The sequence below is a fragment of the Zootermopsis nevadensis genome, unplaced genomic scaffold, assembly GCF_977971745.1.
Source record: "Zootermopsis nevadensis isolate Lab colony 2312 unplaced genomic scaffold, Znev_1.0 Znev_ptg000002l, whole genome shotgun sequence".
NCBI lineage: Eukaryota > Metazoa > Arthropoda > Insecta > Blattodea > Termopsidae > Zootermopsis > Zootermopsis nevadensis.
In genome coordinates this window covers 21,814,224-21,842,205 of record NW_028259134.1, presented here as the reverse complement: position 1 = coordinate 21,842,205, position 27,982 = coordinate 21,814,224, and the positions used below count along the sequence as shown (strand labels likewise).

General features: G+C 41.2%; 1 protein-coding gene across 1 annotated transcript; it reads left to right on the top strand.

The window, feature by feature from the left end:
* Nucleotides 1-27,782, top strand: LOC110837824 (uncharacterized). Its single transcript, XM_022080370.2, has 15 exons — nucleotides 1-49; nucleotides 2,734-2,817; nucleotides 3,272-3,455; nucleotides 15,392-15,600; nucleotides 17,831-18,001; nucleotides 19,638-19,762; nucleotides 20,241-21,877; nucleotides 22,646-22,868; nucleotides 23,037-23,251; nucleotides 23,607-23,788; nucleotides 24,118-24,291; nucleotides 24,418-24,522; nucleotides 24,762-24,971; nucleotides 25,346-25,503; nucleotides 26,126-27,782. Exons 1-15 carry the CDS (start codon nucleotides 47-49, stop codon nucleotides 26,127-26,129), a joined length of 3,684 nt encoding a protein of 1,227 aa, XP_021936062.2. The 5' UTR covers nucleotides 1-46; the 3' UTR covers nucleotides 26,130-27,782.
* Nucleotides 27,783-27,982: the final 200 nt, after the last annotated feature.

Below are 27,982 nucleotides of genomic sequence, written 5' to 3'. Positions count from 1 at the left end.
AAGGCAACCAGCCTTGCAGAGGGACGCGAAGCTACCGCTCTCAGCTATGGTAAAATGAACATGTCCTTGCGTCTTTATTAGGTTTATTTTGAACCTTTTGAAACACGTTGGTAAGTATGTGTACCACCTGCTTTAACGTTCAGTAATTCTAAATTATTGCTCACGGAGGAAACAACTATTATTTTCTTAAGCAGCATTAGCCAAGTGGTATTTGTAATGGAGAACCCATGTGTTTTCTTTGCGGTACGGACTCAATATTTAAGTATTACGTAGATAACAGTGCTTCAAAAGGATGATTTTCTAACAACTAGATACCTCATTTACGGACAATATCCTCGTTGAATTGAATATGTTTGTTATTTAATTGGTTGTGAAATGACTTCTTATCTTGCGTGTCGTTATTTAATGTCATGTACGAGCAAATGGCTTTACGGAAATTGAAACTGCAAGTTACCATGCAGATATACAGGGTGATTCAGAATGCCGTGGTAAAATTTTAAGACCCTGTTGAGATAATTTGGTTCGGAACATGTAAAAAAAAAAGTTTTGGGATTCGTCACTTTTTCAGAGTTTGCAGCATTCCAGGTCACCTGGATCCATTGACCGTGTTCGTGGTTTTTCTCAGTCACTCCATTTAAATGGCGGGACAGTGCCTCAAATTGAGACATGTTCTTTTCATTTTTGATTCACCGATCATACTGTCTTTTTCGACGGTATGGAATCTGGGCAATTGAAGTCGTTGTCAGGGAAACCAAGAACAGATGAATAAACAGTTGAAGCTCGTAGTTGTGAAACGTGGCTTATTACGCGTGACAGGAAGGCTTGTCGCGGCATTCCAATGAAATGTTCCACGTTCAGAATTGAAATTAACGCGCCCGTGACTTAACCGAATGGTTTGTGACGAAATGTGGTTAGGCCTGTATTCTTACTGAACTCCTCACGCCGTGAAGGTTGTCACAAATAGTTCCCGGTTCGAAACTTTGCAGGGGCACCTGCTAATGTCACCGAGAGATTTCGTGGGATTTTTTTCTAGTGATAGTCTAGGACAGAACCTCGAAGGAACCTAGAACCTAGGAGGTTAGTGCAAGGCCTGATTTGGGGTAACCGGCTGTCCAGATTTATGTTCAGCGTCGTCGGAGTAACTTTATTCGAGCTGTGCAGTTGAGAGGATGTCGTTGAAGGGGGCGGGAGGGGGGGGAGGAGGAAATAGAAATGGTTGTGTTCTTCCTTGTAAGTCGACAAAATGAACGAATAGTTGGTACAGTCGCACATTTCGTCTTCAGAACTACTGATTGGATTTTAATAGAAGTTTAAATGGTTGGGGAGATCATAATTGTTGTGGGGGAATCCGGATCATGAAATTGAAATTGAACTTTCATCTTGAATTAATTCCACTGTATTGGACAGATAAGAAACGAAATAAAATTGACCCAAAATTTGTCACTATTAACCCCGACTCACCGTAGATTTTTCTTAAATCTGATCAATGGTTTTTCAGCTATAAAAGTAATAACTGAACTACCATTACCCGCCACCAGATGTGTCTAGTGTCTAGAGAGTTTGAATGGAAAGTCCAGGTGTTTAAATCTTTCCTCGCTAGATAGCGGAAGTGTCTTAAACGGTGCACTGAAGTACAGGTGTGTCCAGAAAACTGTTGACACCGTCGATGTCTAGTCACCTCCCTCTCCCCCCCCCGCCAATAATACCTTTAGTGAGAGTTATACATGCCCATGGTTCGATAGTTCAAGTCCCTCGGTCCACAATTTGTGAAACTTGATCCAAAAGTTTTTGCCGAGTAGGCTAACTGAGCTAAATTTATATTCCAGTGGCTATCTGTTCGAACCTTTTATGGGTAATACAGTCCTGGTGATTATTTCTGCCCCTATAGGTGCATTCCGATGTGACACCTTAAGATATTTATTCAGAATCCTTATCCCATCTTAACAAGATTTCGTTTTTGAGGCTGTTACTATGTTGAGGACTCGAGGAAAAGTTACGAACGCCTGGTTCATGATCCGAAATCTCATCCTGGATGGTAGAGGAGCTTTTGGAGGGGGGTAAATTATAACAGCACAAGAAATAGCACGTGCCACATGTCAGATAACAACGGTAAACGCGGGAACGACCACAGATGGCACTGTCTCCGCTCCCGCTGTGAAATATGCGGTGGACGATGAGAAGGTACATCTGCCTTCCATATGGGATGATAGTTGTGGCTTCCACTCTTGGCCAAGTACCGTGGTTTTCCTCATATTCTAGCGTTATACCATCAGGTTAGGTTGTGATCGCCTCCTTATACGTCCCGGGCTGGAATCTCTGTCCGAAGACCACGTACCGTGACCGATGTTGCCGTGGTCTTCCTCAGTAGAGATTGCTCCAAATCTAGCGAGATTCAGAACACGAAAAGTGGACAGTCCCAACTGTTCCGTGTCTTGCACTCTTCCGGTAAGAGGGTTACTGCATCGTCACTCTGCTCTTAGGCTCAGTGCCGTTAACATTACCTAGCAGTCTACATGCCTGGAACGTACTCCTCTTGATATGTCGACGTGGCAACGTTGCCCTCGGTGAGCCGTGGTCAACTCCAGAGACATTTCAGTTATGGAAGACGTCTAAAGGTTGAGAGATTTCAGGTTCTCAGGGCGGCCAGTGATTGGGGCGTGAATTTCTCCCCGATTCATCGTCGGCTGGGAAATCTGTTAATTATCCTCTCACGACGTTCATTTCTCATTGCAGGACAAATGTCTCAGCGGTAATGCCACAATGCAGACTAAGAATGTAAACGTAAACCAGGCTCCACTCAATAACAGTGTTCAAGAGGTGAGTGATCTTTCCTTCCAGATTTATAGACCGTGGTATTTGCTGTGGATGGTAATAGGCTTATGGCATCTTAATAATGTTAAATTTTTACAAGTTTGTCTCTCTGTCCGCATAAGGAGTATAAATCTTAAGAAGTTTGGTACGTGATACGTGAAAGAGAATTTCTAAAATACTGTTTATCTTATTCTATGAGATTTGAAGTTTCCTCAGAGGTCGAAATGTGGATTGTGATATTGTGCAATGTCATTGGGGCCTGTTGTCATATACAAATGCTTGTCGCGTTAAGTGGAAGATAAATATTTAGAGAGCGTTCTTAATTTCAATCTTTTAAGGCCATGGAGCTGAGTCCTTCTTGTGCAGCAGTAAAAGGGTAATTCAACTGGCTTAGAGTGTTTTTGTGGACGTGGTAATGAACATGTAATTTCTTGGCCCGTTGCATTTGTTTCTGTCTCAGAAGAGTTTCCACGACGCTGCCGGACGCTCCATTGTCACGTCCTTGCAGCAGACAACAAGTTCCAATTCCGATACTCCCCTGGGGTTCGCAGCCACCAGTCCAGCTCCGCCACTTCCCCCACGAGGTCTCTTGGCATCTTCAGTGGTCCAGCCTCCTGGAAGCAGCAACACCAGCACAGTGCAAGGTAAAACATTCATCAGTGGTGAATCATGCGTGATTCCGCGGTGAACACTTCACGCAGAATTTCGACCTTTAATTCGTTGGTGTCGAGGAAAACTGGATTCTAAGGAGTTTGTAACAACAGGTAAGTCTGATAACTCTCGTTAACAGTCGTTTGCGTTGCGATCGAGAGTTCGTGTCTTGTTCGCGCATTCGAATCTCTTGGTTCAATGCACTTCCAGTCCAAGCCTTCGTTGGACAGTACCGTTTCTGAGACAGCAACTTTATCTTCCTCACGAATAACGACACAAAAATGGTAGAAATACAGCAATATAATATTAATAACAATAACAACAATAATAAATGTCTTTGTTTATGTTGATCAACATTGCATCACCTGCATTCCGCTGGGAATCATCACAGTCAGTCTCCATAGCAACTGCACTCATTTAGAGTTACGAAGATGCATGTTAGTATATTTTTAGCACGGAGAAAATGTTTTAATTGCAAAAGAGGGCCGATTTAACAAATTTATATGCAATTATTTTACGTGTTTTATATAAAATTTAAATTGCGCGTGTGTGTATGTATACGTTCGCTTATAGCTCGAGAACGGATGCACCGTTTTACATCAAACATGGCATGTCATTTGTTGAGACCTTGAAGAGATCTGAGGAAGGTCAAAACTCCGAAGAATTGTCTTGAGTTTGAGTCCCAGTGAGGGCTGTTCATGTAGCTCGGGAAATAAGCACAGTAGAAGAACGACTCAAGAAACATAATTGTTTGTTTGAGAGAACGTACGTCATAAACGTAAAAACTGCCCTAGGTGTCGAATAATCGGTCTGATTTGTAAGAAATATAAGTATTTATCGAATTTCCCCGCTGTAACACTGCTGAAGCTTTGTTGATCTATTTATAGATTAAGCAGCGTTGGTTTATTTGTGACCATTTGCGTATTTTTTTGGCTTTATGGGATAATATTATAACCGTTGCCATGGATGTCCACTGTGTCGAATTATTATAACCTCGATGTAAGAACGTATTTCGGATTGCAGTACGTTAAATTATATTGTATTATTCAATTAAGCAAAATAAGTGATTTTGTGTGCTGGTTTGCTTTGTTTATAGGTTTTCCCGTCATTATTGACGGGCAGTTTTTTTGTAGTCTTTGTATATTCATATGCAGCGATTTCATTGCGTTGTGATTAGGCTAAGTGACAACTGCCTACGTATTAATGTGAAATAATTGCAATTTCGACGCTAAATTCCGATTTTGATTTAACTTTTAATCGTATTTATTATCAATAAGCGTCCAGCTTCGCTGGTCGTTGCAAAAAATTGTCGGTATGAGGTCCAGTCGAAGTGTAGACTGCTCGTTTGTGGTACATTACATCACCTTATGGCGCATGTGTATTTCTGAAATTTGCCTTGGTCCTTATGGGTTCTTTATAAGGCGACGCGGAAGGTTTTATAAGATGCGTCATCAACTGGCCGGACCTTGAGAAGCAGCGGATGAAAGCTCCAGCTTGTGCGTCTGACAGAAACAGAGTTCTTGTTCATAAACTGAAAGTCACTGAGACAAACGAAAAATTGTTCCCGCATTCAGAATACGAAGCAAAATTTAATGTATTAAGAATGTATGACAGCCGGAATATGTTTGCGTGAAGTTTTGGACGTGTTCAAATTCAAAAAGTTTATTTAGTGCACTGAAAAAATAATCTTAGTGCCTTGAATCTGGTTACCTCTGGTTATGTAGACTTCGTAAAAATTTATGTTGACTGTACGTGATTTTTCTATTTGACGAAGCCTTTTGATCTTAAATGGCCAAAGAGATGGGAAGATGATTATGAATAGTACACAGATAAGGGTTTTAACGTGATTGATCATGGCATATTTAAAGACATACACGTAATTTTTACGGAGGCACTGAATAAAAACAAGTTGAGTTTCGAATAGTGTGCGTACGCAAATCATGTATATGCAGCCTCTGTCATCGGGATTATGGAAATGTTTCAGTCTTTAAATCATGTCCCGAAGACTTGTATTCCTTCAGGTGGTCGTGGTTGAGTTTCCAGTAAGAGTTCTCAGCGTTTCGGTTTGTTTCTTCGACATTCCTTTGTTTTCGAGGCGGAAGCAGGATGCTCTGTTATGGTTCCCCCACACCACGTCACTTCCTGTGGGGGTTGGGCACTGACAAAGCACGAACTGCCTTGGCAAAACTCGTTCACCTGTGGCTATCGAATTTCATTTAGCTCGGTTCTATTCTCTGACGTGCCATTACGTAAGTTTCTTCATCTGTAGCCTATATGTTGTTGAGATAATTAAACAAGTGACCGACCTGTTTCTTATTCGAGAGGTCCCGGGTTCAAAACTCGGCCCGGAGACTGGCTTTCGTAGTTTTCCTCAGCCCCCCCCCCCCCAAAGTTCCGGGACAACACGTTTAGTCACTTATCTTGCTCTCATTCGATGATATATAATCTGAGCAAGACGAATAAATGAACATTATTCTGTCAGCCTAGATTCGTTTTGTCAGAAAAGGTTTTATGGACCGCGTGTCATCTTTAGTTCTTAGTGAAGACGGAAACAGCCGGGCTCTGAATTGTAGTGAATTTCATAATTTTAAATTTGTATTGTTCTTATAATTTGAGTAATTTAAACGAGGGGCAGTTGATATTGTTTAAATAACACCACGGAACATTTCAATCTTCTTTGAGGAACACTGCTCCAGTGAACAGATTTTTCTGAACACCCTGCAATATCCGAGGTCGCGACTTAGTCCATTGATGCACGAACTCACGTGAGGGGGCGTTGACTCCCGCTGTACATTGTAACCCGACCCTTTGTATGAAATATGTCACGTTTTGTTCCCCCGCCCATCAATGGGCGGGCCGGTACCTGAGTCGTGGGTTTCTTCAGTCCCTCTAGGCAGAGTAGATCCACGGACAGGCATCTTGTGTCAGGAGTTTTAAAGCAGGAAATTGCCGTTTATCTTCAGTGAATATTTGAGAACTTTTAGATTCGTCTGTTGTGTCCAACATTTAGTGTTTCAAACGTCATACCACAGATCACATTGCATAGTTTTCTTTGCGGTACGAACTGAATGCTTATATGTTATTCACACGAAATTCGGCTTCAGAGGATTAAATAAAATTCTGTCAGACCCCGAAGATCCAGCAACTGTAAAATCCGCCACTGGATATGATCCCTGAGCTAGTTCCATCCTCAAAACATTTCTTCCCTAAGATCCATCATATCGTAAGGAGTTCGTAAAGATAAGCTTCACGCTATGGTCGATTTACCCTGAGGGAAATGGACTCAGCAGGTTAAGAACCGAGGGTCTCTTAGCGGCTATCCAGGGTCGTGTACCAAAATTCAGAGGTAGTGAGTTTTGAAGTTGTAGGAACCTCGAAGACGCAAATTGTAAGACGATTAAAATCATTCATTGTAATCTGCATTTCTAAGGTTACCAAGTCGAGCGTGGTAATGGACACTTACGGTCGGCTTGATGCAGGAATTCTCACTGTAACCTCTTTTTTTTTTCCCTGTCGAGGATTTGAAGAGAAACAACATTCCTTGTTTGTCCCCTCAAGGAGTCACGATGAAACACAAATTGCACCCCCCCCCCTTCTCGCTTTCCACGATCTTAGACGAGAAATTACAGAAACACAGGAATGGAAATTCGAGGTACAGATCGACTGTGTTGTTTAATCGATTTAGTGTTGTTATTATTTATTCTCAGCACGATAAATTAAACTGAACACAGAAAGGAAAACTGCGTCTGTCAGTCCGTCCGCTTGTCGACTGTCTTTCAGATCGTCCTGATGATGGAGGCAGAAATCACCTCCGAAACGGCGCAACGTCCTGCAAGACTCATGTTCATACTTGATGCCGTGAGAACCTGAGTTCTCATCTGTGATCCATTTTTTTTTCAACTTTCCTCTGGATTCGGAATTCATAATCACGTTTATACATGACCGCGTGATACGTCGTTGTAAAATGATTATATATTGCGGTAACGGCAGATGAACTTAGAACTCGTTGTTACCGTTAATTATCACAATTCTTCACGTAACCGCAGATGATTTATATATTTCATACAGCGTCGATATATAAGCACTACAACAAACTATGGTAGCGGACGTGGATTTTTTTACGTCATTAGTTCCGTGCTGGGATGAGAAGCGGAGACTTATGGATTTTGTGCGAGCAACAAATCACAGCAAATTACCCGCAAAGGTTGACTTGCGAAATGTACTCCGGCTTTTGAAGTTTCCGCGACTGGTTCAAGGCGGATCGTGCATGAGTGATCTATGTCGCATATTTTATGAACACGTTTTAATACTTTTAATCACTTCACTAATCCGTTTGCGCCAGTCGGTAATTCATCTGTAAGGAGAATGATGTAGGCTTTAAATAATTAATTTTCTTACCATGTAAATTCTAATTTTTCTCATGTAGCCACGCTGGCCTTGTAATCCTGGGGTCTCGGGTTCGATTCCCGGCGGTGCCCGAATTTATAACTTGTGTTGGGCAAGGCCGTGGTCTAGGCAACACGGGGTTTTCCTCCGTGGCATCCCAATAATTACCCCATTCACACACAGAAGAAGGCAATGGCAAACCACTTCTGGATCATCTGCCAAGAACGTATATGAACAGGTCCCAGTCCGAGAAAAGGATGGAAGGATCCTGTTCATACGGACCTGTCCTCAGACAGAACACTAAATAAATAAAAAAATAAATCCGGTCGAATATTTCAGTATAGTATCGTATTGGTATGTTTTTATTTATTATTTTTTATTGTGTGTTAATCAGCGAGAATGTAAACACGTCACTTCCAGTTTCTCAGAGACGACTAATCAAATTATTTTATGAAACGGGCCTCATAATAATAATGACGACAACAACAACAACACATAACTATCACTGTGATATATGAATGCTATAAATTTAATGATCGATTCATGTGTTATTTAACAATACTATTTCATTCACAGACGTTATTTAGCATCGATGGACATTGGAAGTTGATCATGAATTGTGAAGGCAGGCAAAGATTCGTAAGGGGTAGACCATGGCCTATTTTATTGTGTGGGGTATATCGGGAAGATCACGTAAAAGTCGAACTGGGCATGTCTGGAGTGTGGGTGACTGTCTTGTGGGATGTTGATCTTTATAATATGGTTAAAATTGTCCGACGTTTCAGAGGTCTTACTGCCTCCGTTATAATGTGTCTCCCTGAAGATGTATCTAGGAATCCACATGACGTCGTGGTGTTATTCCACTCTTGCTGCGAAAAACCCTGCCGCCACTTTGTAACCTGTTTGCGAGTTTTTGTTTCTGTATGCAGTTGCCTGTGAGCAGTGATTTCATGCAGGTTAATTAACTTGGATCGCTCAATTTAATTCAAGTAAGTAATTTTTTTTTTAAATTTTAATTTAGCAAAGGCTTTAGATATGTATTCGGCTGATACGCAATTCGAATCATGACTCAGGTTATTCCTGATTTTCGTGATATCTCCACGTCGAGATTCGAACCTGAGACGTACCAACATGAATCAAGACTCCGTACCCTGGAAATAAAGCCCTGCAGTGCGCGGAGGGGCGGCAGGAAGTGACGCTTTGTGGCCACCTGTACCTCAGTTCCGGTCTCTGTAACGGGCGTTTGCTGCTGTTAATTTGAAAATATTTGGACGCTAAGGGGTTCGTCTTTTGTTTCATTTTTATTTATTCCATTGCAACATTCTAGTGTCTGCCCGTTTCTTTCAAACTCCTCCAGTTAAATTGTGGGAAGGTGTTTAAAATTCGCCACGACCACTTCCTTGCACATCGCGGTCAATTGGTTTCGATTTCCGGTCTGGAGATACAATTTGTCTTTTTCCGTCGGGATTTTCGTAAAGCCCTTAAAAAAAATAGGTCGCGGCAACATTTAATATTCATGATTCACAAGCGACTTAAAGCATCTGAAGCAACGAGTGTTCTCGAGAGTGACCCTGAGGTGAGTTTTGTCAGGGAGGACAGACTCCGAGAAATGGGAGTGCCTGCTTTACTATAATGAAACCAGAAAGCGTTGCTAAATGGAATTACGTACGTTGAAAAGACTCTTGTGTGGCTGTGGGCTCGTTGCGAGTGGTCTGCTGGCATCTTGAAACGTGTTGGGATGCTGCGTCAGACATTCGGCGCTCTGCCGATCGCCACACGGATTTTTACGTGAATTTTTTTTAAAAATCTTTTTGCCCTGGCTCGAACAAAATTTAGGTAAATATAATAAGCAAATGTTGGCAGCTAAATCGGTTTGTGATCATTTGCTGTTTAGGGATTTTTGACCTCATGGGATGATATTTACGAATATGTTTACCACCTCTGATTTTCCCGTCATTATTGACGGGTAATTTACAACAACAACAACATAATAATAATAATAATAATAATAATAATAATAATAATGATTTTCATGATTCTCAGGAACAAGGTTTGAAGCTGGCTTATGGACATGTGGGTAACATCGTTATAAGGTGATGTTGAAATAAACATTAACATATGCTGGCCAGTCTTTCTTGAAATGCTGATGAACATCAAATAAAATAATCCATCCTTTTACAGGACATGAAGGCAAGTTGCCATGTTAACAAAAGCTCGCTATTAGATCATGCCCTCTTATCAGCTGAATCCACTCCTCAGTTTCTGAGATACATTTTAATATTGTATTACCCCCCCACTCCCAAGTGGTATCAGGTTCCCCAACCAACTACGCATTTACCATTTTCCCCATTCTCCTTAGAAACATTCATTTTAGTGTTGCTTGCTTTTCGTGGCTGACTGTACAGAGAGGAAGACGGGCAGACAAATGAAGGTGACCCACGCGAAGTGTATGGAATTCTTGTTGAATATAATTGGAAGCGAGCGGAAACACAATTAACCTCCTCCATGTTTTATCCGTTTTAAAAAAAATCGCTTCTTCCCAAAATTGTCTAAAAATAAATGCACACAATCCATTACGAGATTCCAGGCGAGTAAGAAGATGGTTTATTGCGCCGTGTAGTCTGGTAGAAGTTTTTAGGGTACTTACCGTCTCCATCATTAGACCAATATTACCTTATTATTTATAGTTTACAGGAAAGCAAGCATCTCTGAAACGTCGGCAAACGTTTACCACACTTTTGTGGCAGGAGGCTTATGAATCTAACTTAAAATAATTCGGGTAAATGTGTCCAGCGTTCTCATCTGAAGCGTCATTCAAGCCTCGCATCATTGGAAAGATTCCGATTTGTGTCTTACAAGATTTTTTTAAGGGAGGTTTGCCGATGTTTTCTGAATGAATATAACACGTCGCCATTAAGGCCGGAATTACGGCTGGGCGCGCAGCCCAAATTACGTAGCAAGAGTATACAGGAGGTGGATATCGTCTTTTGTTATGGCAGTCCCTCGACTAGGAGCCTGTCATTTTATTACTCACGAAACAAGTATGGAGTCTTACAACACACGCTTATATTTTATTCTGTCCTGCATCAAGTCCCCATTTCTTGGAACTCTTTTAAGGCACTGTATTTGAGCAAGCAGGGGTCATAGGTTCGTAATCTCTGCCGATTAGACAAAACAATCGAAGAAATTCTAGCTGACTTCTTTATTATATTCTGTAATACAAAATAATTAACTGGCAGTTAAAATTCCCTTCTTCAGTGTTGAATAAACCAACTTTCCCTTCCGTATTTTCACGCGAAATATTTATTGCCTCGGAATTATATAAAGGGGAGTCGCCCCTCTCAGTGAGGGCAGTTTCAGGAGGAGTTTACAAAGAAATAAATTAAATTCGCAGGTAGAATGAAAGAACTATTATACATTGCCATGACCATGTGGTGCGTCTCCTGTCTTCTTGGCATTACTCGAGTTATGGTCAAATCTTGCACGTTGGGTTTCTTAGAAGTAGAGAATCTGTTGCAGGCCTTTTGGCCATCAGTTTTTCGAGAAGACTGTACCAAGAAAGTTCAGCAAGAACGCTGATATGTATTATCAGTCAGCCAACGTCGTAGCCAGTGTTCGTAACAAAGTATTATTAATCGTAGAGTCAAGGAGGTTTCATAATGAGTCTAACAAGATAGGGGGTGGGGCAGAGAGCGAGGGGAATGCAGCCGCGCGTAACCATCACCGCTGTTACTCGTTCCCAGGTCGGCCTAGTAATATTTCCCTTTCGTAGTCACTCGTGCAGTCAAGACAAACTTTCTGCGAGTTTATCAACTGACCCAGCGAAGTGATAGTGTGTGAATCAGTGTAGTTTAATCGTGAAACCACCCCAGTTGTTGCGTTTATTAAAATCGAAACTTTGGGTGTCTTGAGGTGTTAACGAAGAATCATCAGCGACCTTTGTGTACGTCCTGTGGTTGAAGTAATCTGAAGAATTCTGTCGTGGTTTTCTGCGTTGTGATGACGTGTAGGCTTGTAGGAGTCGCTTCCACATGCGGGGTTTAAGCGACTCTCAAGGGGTTGGTTACCACCTACAACACCACAGTGTTCACTGTTGCCCCATCATCGCCCTGATGATGGAGGCACCAAGTACCTCTGAAACGTTGGTAAACTTCTACCAGACTGCACGGCGTCACAGCCGAGAAGAAATACAATCCACAATTTCACCGTCGTAAAAACCTAAAATCTCACACTGAAGTACTCAAAATTTAAGCCCAGTGGTAACTATATGTACCACCTGTTTTAAAAATGAATAAATCTCCATTTTGCCCAGTGTTTTTGTGGGTTTCGTATGTTATGCCTGCAGAATTTTGTTAGGAAAACCTGTAAGGAAGAGACCACTTTGGAGAAGTATGCTTAGATGGGAGGATAATATTAAAATGTATCTTGATAGGTAAGAATATGAACTGGATCGATCTGGAACAGGGTAGCGTCTAGTGACGGTCTGTTGTGAGACTGTAGTGTACATTCTGAGTCCATTAAAGGAGGGAAATTTCTTGACTAGCCTGAGAGACTATCAGCTTCTCAAGATGCTCCCTGCTGCATGGACTTCGCATTATCTCGTCGATGCTCAGTTGCAGTTGGAGCAGACGTTTCAAAGGCGCTTACGACGTCCATCATCAGGGCGATGAGTAATCGGCTCGCGGCTTGTACGTCCTCCGATGCACCAGACTTACGCAATGCCAGCCCAACTTAACATCGGCTTGAACTCGCTGCCCGTCCTTGATACAACGTCTTCAGCCATTTTAGTGGGACGGGGTTTTGTCTAGTCGCGCAGGTAGAATATTTGTGTGGTGTGATTAGTGGTCCGCGGGCCATTCATTGGCTGTGGCAACTCAACTGCCTGTATCGAGATAAGTTTAAATTGAAAGAAATTGTTAGAAGCACGAAGCTCGTTTTAATAATCCATTTCGTACCGCAAAGAAAACACAGCACTTCACCATTACAAAGATTAACTGATCGCGTCTAAAAATATTTAAGAATCCAGTCCGTACCGCGAAGAAAACACAAGGCTTCACCATTACAAAATCAACTGATCGCGTCTAAAAATATTTAAGATTCCAGTCCGTACCGCGAAGAAAACACAGCACTTCACCATTACAAAATCAACTCCACCAACCAACCAAAAAGCTAACTGAGGGCGGAGGCCTGCGCAAGCGCAAGCATCGTCCCTACCTAGGTGAAACCATTCCTGCACACAAGGCGCATTGCTGGAAATGGTAAACAGTCTTAATATAAGAAACGGAAATTTTGCTATCGCTAACAGGGTTACGTCGTGGCGGGAGCCTCGACCATTCAAACTGGGATCCGTTGCTGCTGATGGGAGGTCATCCCGTCAGGCAAGTTGTCCAAAGGAATTTGGTTGGTTGAATCTCCGGGGTTTGAACCCAGAGAGGGAGGGGCCGTTTCGGCTGAAGGCCTCTGCGGCATGGGGTCACGCACCTAAAAATATACAAGAATTCAGTCCGTACCGCGAAGAAAACACAACGCTTCACCATTACGAAATCAACTGATTAACGTTGTTTAAAGAAATAATCGCTGTTTATTTTGAGAATTATACGTAACCCACAAATACATTCTGTGGGCAGATTCATCGTCATTGGATGTTAAAGCAGGTGGTACTTATAGTTACCAGTGTGCTTTAAGAGTTAAAATTAGGTGTTAACATCATTTGTGTGGAGATACTGGATTAGAAATGGTGTCAGTTCAGTGACCAGTCTCGTGGCTAATTCACCTTGGTGAGATTCGTTTGTTTGTGTGGCCTCGTTAAGAGAGTGAAAGCGATGGGATCCCAGATGGCAGAAACAGGTTGCAATTCGCGGCAAGTGTGCCTTTACAAACCGATGTAGTAACATGTCTTTCAGGCAAGGTTAGTCCATCGATAATTGAACTAGGGCGGCCCCTTGTCCCAATGTCGGTCGGTGCCCCGGTGGCTCCCGTGTGCTTTGCGTAGTTCCACACAGAAATTCTACGATGCGATTTGCTTTCTGAGTGAGATTTCAGGTTTTTACGACTGTTTTCTGAGTTATTGTACCCGGTGGTGTGGTAGTTTATCGACGTTTCAGAGGTGCTTGCTGCCTCCGAAACGTTGGTCAATATCAGCGATACCACAGGCCACCAATAACCCAGAAATCAAATATCTTCAAGTGTTTACTGAGTTTGAAAATCAGCAATTTTTTTTTTACAGCTGGAGCCTGAAAATATTATTTACGTAAATTTAACCCATTTTTAGTTTTGGGTGTGCGTAAAATTCGAAGGAGTGTTAAATTGTGGTAAACGCTGTTTGTCCGTGTTAAAACTAACCTTGGAATAGTAAGGTGTGAGGACATTTGAAGCTGCTGTTATGGGGATACTGAACGCATCATGGCAGCGACAGGTGGGGGTACAGTTCGCAGGGTAAAGCAGGAGTCTCGTCTCAGAAGGTCCGGACACCAGCACCAGTATCAGGCCACACCAGCAATTGCATTTTTTCCTGAGCCAGCAATCATGCCTCCAAACCAAGGTGCGGCTAATGTGATACGACGTCATTAAATAATCATCACTTCCCTGTCAGGACTTTGAATTTCCAAATTTGGCAACAATTTATGTGGGCCTGGAGTCAGCGACAGTGTGTTTAAGCTGTAAATGTAATACTCGGGATTGAAATGAGAAATGTTGCAGAATTTTTGGCGGAAAACATAATGTGCAATTGTAGTTGCAAGGATAATATTAAAAGTGCAAAAATTGCCTTTTGAATGATCAGATATGAAGGTGTGGACTGAGGTTATGATCAAAACTATGGAATATCTTGATTAGCCGAATGATGGCACGCGTTCAGGTGAGCCCCTGTGACGTGGAGTGGGTTGACTTTGAATCCACTGGAGCTGCTCTTAAGAGCAAACAGGGTCATAAAGTTAAACAGAAAGTGAGGGGAGTGACATGTCAAATGCAGCAATTTCTGTTTCGTTGGAACAGCAGACTGCACTGCTTGTGGGGGAGGTTACAAAACTTGTTTCTGTCACATGTACCTACAAATTATAGCTGCCTTCAGGAGCTCCTTGGTTGAACAGAATTTATAGCAGGCAAAACGAGGAGTATGTACCAGGACTGTATGGTATTGTCATGGTAATTACAATTTTGCACATGCATGTCTGGTTGTTCCTAATCAGAAACATTTGTCTGCATTGTAAGTGTTGACTTCTTCTCACTCACTTTAATTTGTCTTTCTTTATTGTGTACCAGCAGGTTTCCTCTGGAGGGATTGGGACCAAAAAATGTGCTTGGAAAAATTTGTATTTAAAATTGCTCTGTATTCAGGTTAGCAAAATAAAATTTTGAATTCTGATTCTTTACCAAAAGCTGGGGAAGGGACAGATAAACAGCTCATGTCATAACCTACCGTCTGCCAGCATAACCGTGACATCGATGTTTTAATTTATAGTGCGTGGTTGTCATCGACCACTTTGGAAGTTAAATGGAACCCACAAACAGCTGTTGATGTAATGGTCCATGTCTTGTTTTGCAGCTGAGGTGGATGGGTATGGGGTTTACAAGCCCGTGCCACCCCCAAAGCCCTTGTCATCGTGTGTTTCCACAACCTGCTACTCTCCACCGCCTTACAGAATGCCACCGTTTCCACTGTATGGAGAAACAGTTATACCAGGAGCCGCAGCTTCCGAGCCTCCAGCCACAAGCAGTACCTCAGGCCTGCACACGCACTCCAGCAAGTTCCCGGTGAGTTTCGTTACTCTGCGGTAGCCTGAATCCAATCAACTTTACAGAATCTTGTTTACTTGAAGATTGTTTCTAATATTAACCCATGTCTGTTTTTCAGTCTTTCATTTCCTTTCTGGTTACCGATTAAAATTTTTGTTTTTCTGTGTATATTTATTCTGTGTTTAATCCTATTTGTCATAATTTAATTCATGTGCACATTGTAAGAATTCTAGCAGACACGCGTCAATTATGGCATTGTTCACTGTAAAATTTCTTCCAGTCTCTTTCAGTTCATCTGTCTCAGATTCAGATATTTTTTGCTGGAACTTTTTTTCTTCTAAATGACTGAACTTTATGCACTTTTAGGTTAGGGAGACCTTGTTATACTGAACGAGAAGCTGCAAAACTGATGAGCCAGAGTACAGATATTTTTAAAATGCTTTCTTAGGAATTTTGCATAATTTGCCTTAGTTTCCATTTATTGCAAATTAAAATTCTTTCACAAATGCTACTCACACTGTTGGTATCGCAATACACAGAGTAAGATAATATTTTTACTTGAATTTGTCAAATATTCACCATATTAAGAATGTTTCAGATAAATGTTGTAGATTTAAATGAGGTCAGTGTTCAATTTCTTGTGCCCTGAACTTTTTTGTAAATTAATTATTTGTGTGATTCGTGTTCGGTAAGTTCATCGATACACACTATCATCTGCATCTAGGTCTACAATTCCTTCAAGGTTTATAAATTAGCATTTTGTATTATGGTAATGCATCACCCTTAATATTAATAAGCTCATCTGAGTCACTGGTAAACTTCTACCAGACTACATGGCATAATATCCACGAAGATGGTCGTCTTTCTGTCTGAGTTGTAATATCGAACAACATCTGGTTATAAATATAAGGATTTACCTTCCGATAGAGGGACGTCTAATGATAGTAGCTAGTTTTTCCCAGAACTTCTTGTCATAATAATTCTAATGACAGAAGGCAGATGCACAAGTTTCTTCAAACACATCTTCCTCCAAGATTTTTATGCATAATTTTGAGTCCATTTTTTTTATCCAACTTAAATAGTAGATATTTTTGTAAACTGTAGTAAACTTGACTTATACTAAACCAGAGCATCTTTTCATTTGTTCTCGTGAATGAAACACAGACCAGTTGCTTAGTTAATTTACCGAAGTTGCTTTCAGTAGGCCTCTGTTATGAGGCACAGGTCTATTATCTCTGTCATGAGAATGAAAATACCATTTCCTTGCAATGTGTTTTGTGTGGGAATGTTCTCACGGCATAATGGCAGTTTAAGAAGAAGAAATGAGAACGATGTTGTGAGTGTTAGTGATTATGTGTGTTCTGTGTAAACTGAATATACTCTGCCAGTAACGCAGTCCAACTAACTGGTACGACGTTGCTTCGACTCGCGCTCACTCAGTTGCCCCGATTTCTTTTGACGTGAAATAACGTAATTAGATTATTCTGTTTATAACATGGGAATTGTGCCGACGTTGATTTGGAATGAAATGGGAAACAATTTTGAGTGAACATCTGAAATCGTTCATAGATAAAACTCCTCTCACTTTAACACATACACTGCCAGGGATTATATACTCTGTGAGTCAAACACTGTTTGGGTGACATTTTTAATTGGAAAAAGAAAAGTTTATGTGTCGTGTGTGTTCGAGAAATTAATTCACATTTTGATTTGTCTTGTAATTGGGTGACGTGTTGCAGAAATAAATATATTAATGATGTTCTGGGTTTTGGTACCATTTAGACTCATTGTGTTGATGGAGAAACAAACTGGCTCCATCTTAAGGCTGAAGCCACTTTAATCCAGTTCACATGTTCATACCATATTTCTCTTAAAATCCATTTTAAATTTGGCCCTGTGTCTTTGTCTCCCGAGTGTTCTTTTTCCTTGAGGTTTTCTGGTCAAAATTTTATATAAATTTCATATTCCTCAGGTATGCTACATGACCTGCCCATCTTATCCTTCTTGACATGTTACATTAAGTGAAAAGTACAGATTATGATTCGTCTCATTGTGCATATTTTTCTTTCGTACTGTTAATCCTTCTTTTGTGTGTTCAAATATTTTGTTCAACATAATAACAGTAATAACTTGCAAAAAGAGAAGAATAAGAAATAAGAAGAAGAAGAATGATGATAGTAGTAATAGTAGTAGCAGCAGCAGCAATGTTTTTCTTTAGTTTGTTTACGTTGTAACACTGCTGATGTAGATTGAACGAGAAGTGATCCTGAGCAGTGCGGACAAGAACTCAAAGATTCCAATACTACACGAGTATAAGAAGCAGCGTCCCAAATCTGCATCGGCAACAGCCATTGCTCCCGAGGGCCCCAACAAGCAGTTGGCCTGGACAGAAGACAAGAAAGCTCCTGGCCTCACCCAAGTGAGTGCTCAAAAGGTTTCAGTCATTTTGTTTGTAACCATAATGAGGCAAGTGAAGAAAATTTTGTAGGTTAGGTTGAAATGGGCCACATGCATATTATGCATGAGGTACCAAGAAATACCCACACAATTTTTTATCTGAAGATTTCAGAAAAAGAGACCACTTGGGAGATCAACATGTGGATGTGAAGATAACATTACAATTAATTTTGGAGGAATATATTTTGAGTTTATTTGAATTGTGTGACACAGTTTTGTGATGATATGGACATGAGTTTTTATGAGCACAAAATTGATTTTTATGTTAGATCTTGTAGCATGGACTTAGCTGGATAATTAATTATTTAATTATATATATATATAGATTAATAGTTATTGATGTTCATCTTCTGGGATGTAATGTTTTGTGGACTTTAGCACAGCATTACAGCCCATAAGACCAAAATGAGCATCTTCACCCCCACGAGGACCTCAAATCTCAGATAGATAGATAAATAATTAGATATTCCATTACCTAGTTAATTCCTTGGTTGACTTGTTATTCATTAATGCAAATTAGGTGATAAAGCAAGGCTTACAAAACTCGCTGCTCTTAATTAAGTATGCCATAGTGAGTCTGAACTGTCACAAGGTTATTCACTATCTAAACCACCTCCCATATACTTCATGTTACATCTCCTCCTACAAGAGCCCTACCCATCTCAAGATTGTAAATTCTGTCATACCTGTGGATACAGTCTGCATGTTAATGGCTCATGGCATGCCAATTCCCTGCCCCTGACACCCCGTCCCCCCTCAGTGGCCATACCCTTGTAAGTAATGGCAGCCTTACTGCAATATCAATAAGCTTGCAGACAGAGCTTCATTGCAGAACAAGAGTGAGGTTAGTGTGTATGAACAGTGGACAAGAAGGGAAAAGTAAAGTCATCGTCAGCCTTTCTCATGTCAGGTCTATTTGTCTTGCTGCAGGTATTCAAATTTTTCAAGGTCTTTCGTGGTGTTGTTTTCTTCACAGGCAACATTTTACAGTTTTTGATGCTGTGTTAGGGAATTGTCAGTTGTCTGTTATTTGAAAAGTAAAAAAAAATTAAAATCCTAAACTGTTTCAGACTGGTGCTGTCTTTGTCTTCAGGCAAGAATGTGTGTATTCTTTGGAATCTATTAGATAAAAAAACCAGACTTTATAACGGGTACAGAGATTGGACATTGTCCTAGCAAAGTATTAAAATATTGCACGTTTGTCATAAAAATTTAGAATGATACTTTACACTTTGATTTGGCGTGTCCTTATCAGTTTCTTCCATGATTATATGAAGTATATTACAATATATGAAAAACTTTAAATACTCAAAGAACCTTGTATATTAATGGTGCTGTCTGACTGGCGTGTTTCAACAGCTTTATTCATGCGGTTATCATTCACGAAAATTTGTTGTCACTGCAGTCAGCTTTGGCACCGCGTTGTTTGTGAGAACATGTGAGATTTTCTTAAAGATGACCAAATCCTCTCTTAAATTCTGGTAAGGAGAAATTTGCTCATATTAAACATTTTATTTACTGAAAAATTATAAGAAATGTTTTTGATATTTCAGTATAAAAAGTTAATGAGCTTGTTTCTCTTTTTTGGCATGTTGCAGGCCCCTACAATGCAAGTTCATGACAGCCGGGGACCCAAGTCACAAGTTCCCCAGAATTCCGGTCATGAATTCAGGAGTCAGTACCGCGGTGCAAACGGGACTGAGAACCAATTCATGTACAATGGGTGAGTTGTCTGTATGTGAGCCTGGGTAAAATTGTAAACTCAAAACTGCAAGATAGTTTCACACCAAATTTCTTCTACCAGGCAGCTTCTCTGCAGCAGTGCACACTGAAATGCGTATTTTCTAAGCCTACAGCGATACAGTGAGTGGTGTCTTGTGGAACACTAGTCTTTGTATCAAGAAAAATTCTCTCCTATCTGCTTTGGTGTTGAGAAAGTTGAAGCAGTAAACAGTCTTCTCCTTCAAGATAATCTGTTATTTATCGTGATCTTTGTGGAAGTTTCCAGTAGAGGCAGCAACTAATGATATCTTCCTAGAAGTAAATGAACTACAATGTTTTGAACCTGGCACTTTATGACCGTATGGAAGAGAATTCTTTGTTTTTCACAGTTTATAACTGTTGGTATTTTTGTTGTTTCCGTGTCTACTTACAGCTGCATTGCCGTACCAAGCTCGTATTGATATGTGTTGAGTTTACAGGCACCATGGTGGAGTTTCAACTGGGGCTGTGCCTCGGACTTGGGTGGCAAGTGGACGTGCTGATGATGTTCCAGACAGTTGTCAAGCAAGAAATGCACAGAATTTCCAGTCCCAGGCTGTGGTAGGTAGGAGCCGGGCTCCTCTGCCTCTTGAGGACCAGCCTCGAAGGACCAGTCAGATCAACAGTTCAGATAGTGCAAAGGGAGAAGACGAAGTGGAGAGAGTGGAGGAGGATGACACGGAAAGAAGCAATGCGCAGAACAGTGGCTTGCAGGATGCGACAAAAGATGGCACGAAAGAAGGGGATAAAAACAAGGCCTTTTCCTCTCGGACTTATCACACGATAAAAGACATGATCTCGAGCAGATTTGGAAGTGGAAAGGCAAAGGATGCAGTTGGGAATGGTGAAGTGTATAGTACAAATGGAACTGAGGCAGGGAACAAAGTGGGTGAAAGTGGGCAGAACAGTACAGTGGCCTTGAACAATACACCTGGTGCAAGTGTTGAGGGCTCAAGTAAGAACGTTCATGGGAATCCTCACAAAGTTACTGCCACTGGTCGGGCTGGTGCTTCCATTCAGAAAGAGGACGCAACTGGGGGTATCTCAAACTCGGAAGAATTGGAACTGTCTCGGAAACAACGCGTATTAGGGGGCGGTCCTCAGCAGGTTCTGGGTTCAACAAGGAACTACAGCGGTGAAATACCTGGAGGGACTTTCCACAGTCCCCGTACGACTGCAAGAAGATTAGGGACTGGAGATGGACCTCCAGGAAGGGGAGCTGATGGAGAGGCCACAATGTGGAAGAGTGGGAGGGGCACCCCAGGTTCTTGTTCAGAACAGCAAGGACATGCAACAGTGCAACAGGACAGGGGGGCAGAGTTTCTAGGAAACAGGGAGTATCTCCTGACACAAGTCCAGGAGCCGCCTTATGGTTATCAGAGACCGCACCCACGACTCCAGCAGGGAATGCTGGATCAGAATGGCATCTACATGGTGATGCGGCAGAATGGTCAGGGCTACCAGCATGCAGTGCCAGCAAGTGGTAAGGAAAGTCAGTATGGACTCAAGGACCAGGAACCTGATATGAGGAGGCAGAACATTGCAGGTGTGTTAAGTTTCCAACATGCGGAAGGCAGTCGACCATTAACAGAGGGTTCTGCAGTCTCTAATTATGGGACACCAAACACAGTGGGTTTGATAAAGAGGGAAGCTGGAGGTAGTCAGTCCCGCAGAGGGTCTCAGTCTCGGTTGGATGAAGATGATGATGAAGGTGGATTTGTTACCAGCAACAATAGAGGAAGTTCAGTAGCTAATAATTTACGGGGTAGTAATCATTCAGTGAGGGGTGAAAACTTTACAAAAGTTGTTGGTAGTGGGAATTACAATCAACAGCATTCTTCTGGTCAGAGTTCAGATTACGAAAAAGCAACGCAGAGAAGCACAGGACAGTCATCGTCAAATGCTGACTCAGGCCGAGGCAGCACTGTTTACAGTGGTGGTCATCAGGTACCACAAGGAGGCGTAAGAAGGGAAGCATCAGAGCATCTTGACACAAGCACCGAATCATCAGATTCACCACAGGGGATCAGTGGCTATAGGGAAGGCTTATATGGCTTGCCTGCAGCTCTGTCTACAGGTTAGTGTTCCTGAGAGGACTGTACAAGGTATAGTTGTGTTAGCTGTGAAGAGCTGTCTTCCCCACCATTGTATGATGTTAGGGACATCAAAATGGGAGTAAAGCGAACTCCAGATATCAATTTTAAAGGGTACAGGATCAGTAAATTCTTGGACTATGTCCATTGTCTGTTTGTGTATGTGAGTGTGGTTATTTGACGATATGAAATCTGTGATGGTAAAATGATTCAGTCAGAGATGTTCTAAGGAATGGCATAGCTAAATTATTTATTTGGGCAGTAAGTTACTAACTGTTACATATATGCAGTAAAGGTTGCATTGCTTATTTTGAACTTTGATTCTGAAAATATGGGTGTGGCCCGTATGCACTTATGTCAGCTTGAAGCTAGCAGCAAACTTATTCATTTAGACGTGTACAGAGAAAATCAGAATTATCACTGTGCCTTTTGAGCAGAATTCATGAGAAATCATAACATAATAATCACTAATAAATTGTTTCAATAAAGTGGCATCACAGTCCATGGGAAAGTTGTCAAAACTTATAAGTCTGTCTCTCTTGTCAGCAGGACTGAACAAAGAGGGATCTTTCTGAAGATGACTGTCTTCTGGGATGCTGCAGTAATTGCCGTGATGATGGAGGCAGTGAGCTCCTCTGAAACATTGGTCAATTTCTCTCATACGACATGTCACAACATCCCAGAAGACAGTCATCTTCATACTCACTCCCATGAGAACCTGAAATATCACCCAGTGCTCTTTCTGCTCACAGTAAATGATTCCGAGTGGGTGGACATTGTGGAATCTGAGCTGCGTCAAATTCTAGACCCCAAGCTGCATGGACTGGGTCACCCAGTGCCACCTGCAGGGACAAACTCGACACTCAGTGAGAGCATCTCTTCCATGACCCCACCACTGCCCCCCCTATCACCAGGCGGTGGCTCAAGTCCCTCAATTTCTCCGCAGAATTCCACCAGATACAAGCACAGCTCGAGGTAAGTGTTCTATCTCTGAAACGTGTCAGTACTGAAAATTTTACTTGCTTATGATCAGCTGTTCCCAAAATGAGTGCTGTAATAGTACATGAGCCATTTTTGCAGTAGTGTTGTTAAGTATGATTGTATTAAACATACTGACAGCAGAAATATTGCTTTCTGTCGCAGGAAAACTCCACAAGGTGGCACTGGTGGAGGTGCTGTAAGCAAGTCACATCACAGCTCACGTATGAACAGTGGAGGTAATATGAATGCAACTGGGAACAGGGGAGGTTGGAGCAATCGTGGTGGCAGCAAGAACCAGCTCGGACCTGACAAACAGCACAGGCAAAATGGGATGCTTACCAGTGGGAAGAAAGGCGATCAGAACAAGATGCCACTTAGTAAGTCAGTGCAATGGCTGTGTATTTCATGTTGCGTTAAATCACGCACTGTTGTAAAGCTGTGTATATATGTATGCTTAACTTATCTTCATATTTTGTTACTTTTATGATTTATGTAATTTTTTTTATAACATGATGTACAGTTCTTACAGAATTTTTTTTATTAATATTGTTTCAAATTTTTCCCGCCTTTGATGAAACAAGGTTTGTTACTGTGCTCGCAATAGCCTGTCACCAGAATTAGAGAACCGTACTTTATACATGTTATTTACATGACAATGACTGTCAGATACCGAAGCGAACTTTGTGTTCACATGTGCCTAAATCATGTCTATTCATGACGAACTTTGTTAAGGTGCTTCTGTGTTTGGCTTGGACACCACTGACCTCACGTCAACAACAACAGGCCTGGACTCCTTGTTGGATGGCCACACTGAAAACAACTCAAGTGATGATGATCTCAGTACCACTATAGACACAACAGATGCTCATGCCATCAGGAAGCAACTGGAAGGCCTTGAGAACATGTACTCGGAAGTAAGTGAATATTATCTCAGTTGTGCGCGGGGTAGAAGTGGTCGCATTCTGTGCGAATACGCTGCAATCAAAGTTTCACATGCCTAGCAACAAATATTATTCTATAGAAATTTGAATTTGAATTACGTATATGCTCAAGATCTGTTTGCAGTAAGAGAAGTTTACAGGCTGCCATTTTATTATATTAATGGAAGCAAATTAAAATAACATAGATGGGTTGGCCGCTAGTGACATAATGTTCATATGGCGCTACTACCCAGAAGACAACCATCTTTGTACTCACTGCAGTGAAAATCTCAAATCCAGTTTTGTAATTAATATTTATTCAGGTACTAAAACTACTTGGAGTTAAGAAGTATGGTGGACGTTACCAACCGTCAGACCCCCGGATTAATAAACGTCGTCTTTATGGCAGCATGTCATCTCTACCAAGTTCAGTCAGCAGTCGGCCAATCAGAGACAAACGCAGACAAGATGAAAGAAAGAAAGTGAAAGATATTAAGGTATAAGATATTATTGTTAAGAGGAGACTTTTCTTGAACTTTGTCTGTATGACTGGTAATTTTAATCATGTGAAAATAAGGGAAAGTAAGGTGTTTGTGGTAATTCGTGTTATGTCTCATGCTCAGGGAATCAACAAGCGGTTTCAGCGGCTCGAATCACATGTGGTGACATTGGCGAGGAGCGTGGCACATCTCTCTTCAGAGATGCGAACCCAGCATTTGATGATTCAGGTATTTGAACTACTTGTAAAATGCTTTTCCATGTTGAGGTTTCTTGCTTTTTTTTTTATTGGTCTCTCCAATAAAATGTCAGAAAAACATAAATGTCTTCTCCGTATTCCTTTCCACTTTTAATTAAATAATAAATAATCATATAAATTCGAAGTACCCGTAGCATATGAACCAGTCTGAATTTCTACCACCTCCGTAAGACTTTCAGGGAGAAAAAAACTGCTTGTGGTGTTGTGTAGGAGATGGAAAACATCAGGGGGGAGATCTCGGCCCTGCGATCACAAACACTGGCAGTGAGATCTCAGTCCGTGCCTCGAGGACTGAACAATCTCCTTGCATCTGGAGACAGAGATGCCCTCACGAATCCAACTAGGGTCAAGAAACTCACCAAGTTCTTTGGAGATGAACCGCCACTGCTCAGACTGTTCCTGAAGAAGCTGGGGTATGAGGTTCGTTGGACCTATAATGCATTGAGGAGCTAGCCATGACAGTGTAAAATCATCAGTCATTGTGATGGGGCAGATTATGTTTCAAGTCACTTAGTTTTCGTTGAATTATATTGTATGAAAAATACTTTGATATGTGAGAGGTGAAGTTAGAGAGAACCTCATCTTGCGTTCTTTGGTTTAGCTTGGCGTCTGAAAATTTGTCATCCAGGACGACAGTAGTCATTTTGTTCGCGAGTCAACTAGTATGTGATCACAAAAGCAAAAGAGCTTTTGCTGAAAAGCTACTTTATAAGGATATTAAAGACTGAACACTGACAAATGTAGTTTCGGTATGTTCATAACAGTAATTATAAAATTTCTGTGGCTGATTGCAGAAGTACGCAGGGACATTTGAGCAAGAGCGTGTTGGCATGGTGGAACTCCCATACCTGACTGAAGAGAGACTGCAAAAGATGGGGATTCCCCTTGGACCACGAATACGAATCTTGCAGGAAGCCCAGGTCTCAGTCTGCAGGGACAAAATTTATGTTGTGTGAGTCTGTATTGACAAGGCACAGATCAGAACATAACCAAGCCATTCTACATATTTGTAACACATATTGCTTCTGTAATTTTAACCCAATATTCATGAAAATGGGAATACCACTGTATTCTTAATCTTAGTCAATCCCAATATTTCCTTACCCTCGTGTACGTATGATGGCGTGTATTCTTTGGACAAAGCATACGAAGTGAAGAGGTAAGGGGAGTTTGTACTGTCTGTTAGCATATGCTGTTTGTGAAACAAATTGATTTTGATTAAATGTGGTACTAGGTGTCTACAGAGCTAGTTACGCAAGTCAGTACTGTGAAGGCTACAGGCTGAATGACGAGGGTTTGGTTCCTGGCAGGACAGGTTCTTTCTCTTTGACACAGTGTCAAAATTAGCCCTATAGACCACTTAGCCTCGTACCTTGTGGGTACCAGATTTCTTTGCTCTGGGGTGGAGTAGCTGGTATGCAAGGTGACCACTCACATCATTCTGACACCAAAGTTAAGAATATGCCTCGAATCCCCCACACAACATTTGTAATGGTAACAGAATATTGTCGGTGGAACAGTAGCAGATGAATAAGTACTACCTGCTATTAATTGTCTTATTTGTCTTTCAACAGATAACAGGATTAATGTACAGTAAAGGAAATCACAGTGGGGAGTTGAAGGATTATGGGATGCCACCACTTCGATGATTGTGTACATGAAGGAGCAGTGTGTACTGTGAACTTATGGAAAAATGGAGATTTATGCCTACAGGGTGTTTCAGAATTATTTCAAAGCCACGAGAAACTGAGGTGGATCAACAGAACCAACATTTAGCCTTTGCTGATGCATTCTCAAAAGGACTACCTTATTTCTAACTGGTACACAACCAAAATATGTATTTTAGAGTTTGAATTTATTTTTAAATCGTCTTCTCGCATGTGTGTACTGGTGGTGCAGATTGTGTACATCATAAAATGCTTGAAAGCCCTTATAACCGGGTCTGTCACAGTGTTTTTTTCTTCTTAGGTTGGTCATACAGGTTGATTCTAGAGAAACACTAGCTGCTAAGCATTTGTTTTTAAGTTAACAGAATCTAATGACTCGCAGATGGAAATGTCATGAAGGATGAGAGAGAGGTATGTCTTTTGGTGCATGCAGTGAGTGGTGGATCCTGAACACACGCACATCTAGTTAATCAGACGGTGTTAGTGAAGACAAAATAAACCATGGTGCATCAGTTCCTGGAACAGCTCAGTCTATAAAGCGACTGCCACCACGTACTCAGCCTCTTCATGGGTGACACCAGTGGCTCCATTCCCTGGAGTAAAGTAGCCAAAATGTAAAGCTTACCTTTCTCCAACAAGTAATGCTGAGGTCTCAGCTCTTCACATCTCCTTTTCACCTGCTTACCTTAATTTATCTTTAAAAAAGGCTCGCATTTCATGTGCAGTTTGGAGAACTTTGTCTCTTGATATGAGAAAATAAACTCCAATAGATTCTTTAAACTTTGAATGTGTCCCATTCACTGTTTTCTGTTCTGAAAATAGGTTCATTTATACACAGCAGAAAACTAAACCAGCGAGACCTAAAAAACTGTTCTACGCTCATTGCTGTGTGAGCAACTTTTGCAAGTTCTCATAGAATTTGAAAAATAGCCAAGTACCACATGGACATGGTGGGTACTACCAGAGATGGACTTATTATAAAATTTCTTCAGCCACATTTTGTCTCTTTACTCTGCCATGCTTTGGGTGGAAATAAATTTACTAATATTAAGGTTAGCACAACACCATGAGGATATACAGAGGAGTGGATCTATAGCACGACATATTCTTAACCACAGCAATGGAAGAAAGTGGATTTGATACACCTGATGAAAGATCCTGGGTACCCTTTATATAAGAGGCTAACCAAATGTGAAGTGCCCTCGCAAATTTCTGTTAGAACTGGCATATGGTCACAGCCGCACCGACACACAAGTAAATGTGCGGAATTGGTTGTGAGAAATCTGGAACTACAACATGGAAGCATAAAAGACATCTACCAAATACACTGCTAATCTTGGGAGTGGAATATTTTTGTGACATACCAAAGATTAATTACATAATCGACATTAAATACCTATATTTGATACAAGTTCATTCAACTGCCACAATAAGAGTACTTAGTTAAGATACAACTTGTTAATATTTATAGTGGTCTTTTTATGTACAAACATATTGTAAGCTGAAATATTACCTTCTTAATGTGTTGGAAACTGTGAATATATTTTACCAGTTTACTATTCAACATGGAGTACTCATTGCCACCTGGATCTTAATTCCTCTTCAGCTCACATCGAGGGACGCGTGAAAAACTTTCATGCGAAGAAGTCGAGCATTATATTTATAATATGGTAAAGTAAAGGTTTCCCCGCTATATGCCATGTAGGAGGATTGGTGGTATAGCTTGTACTCATTCTTACCTCGGCGGGGATGAAAGGTCGATGT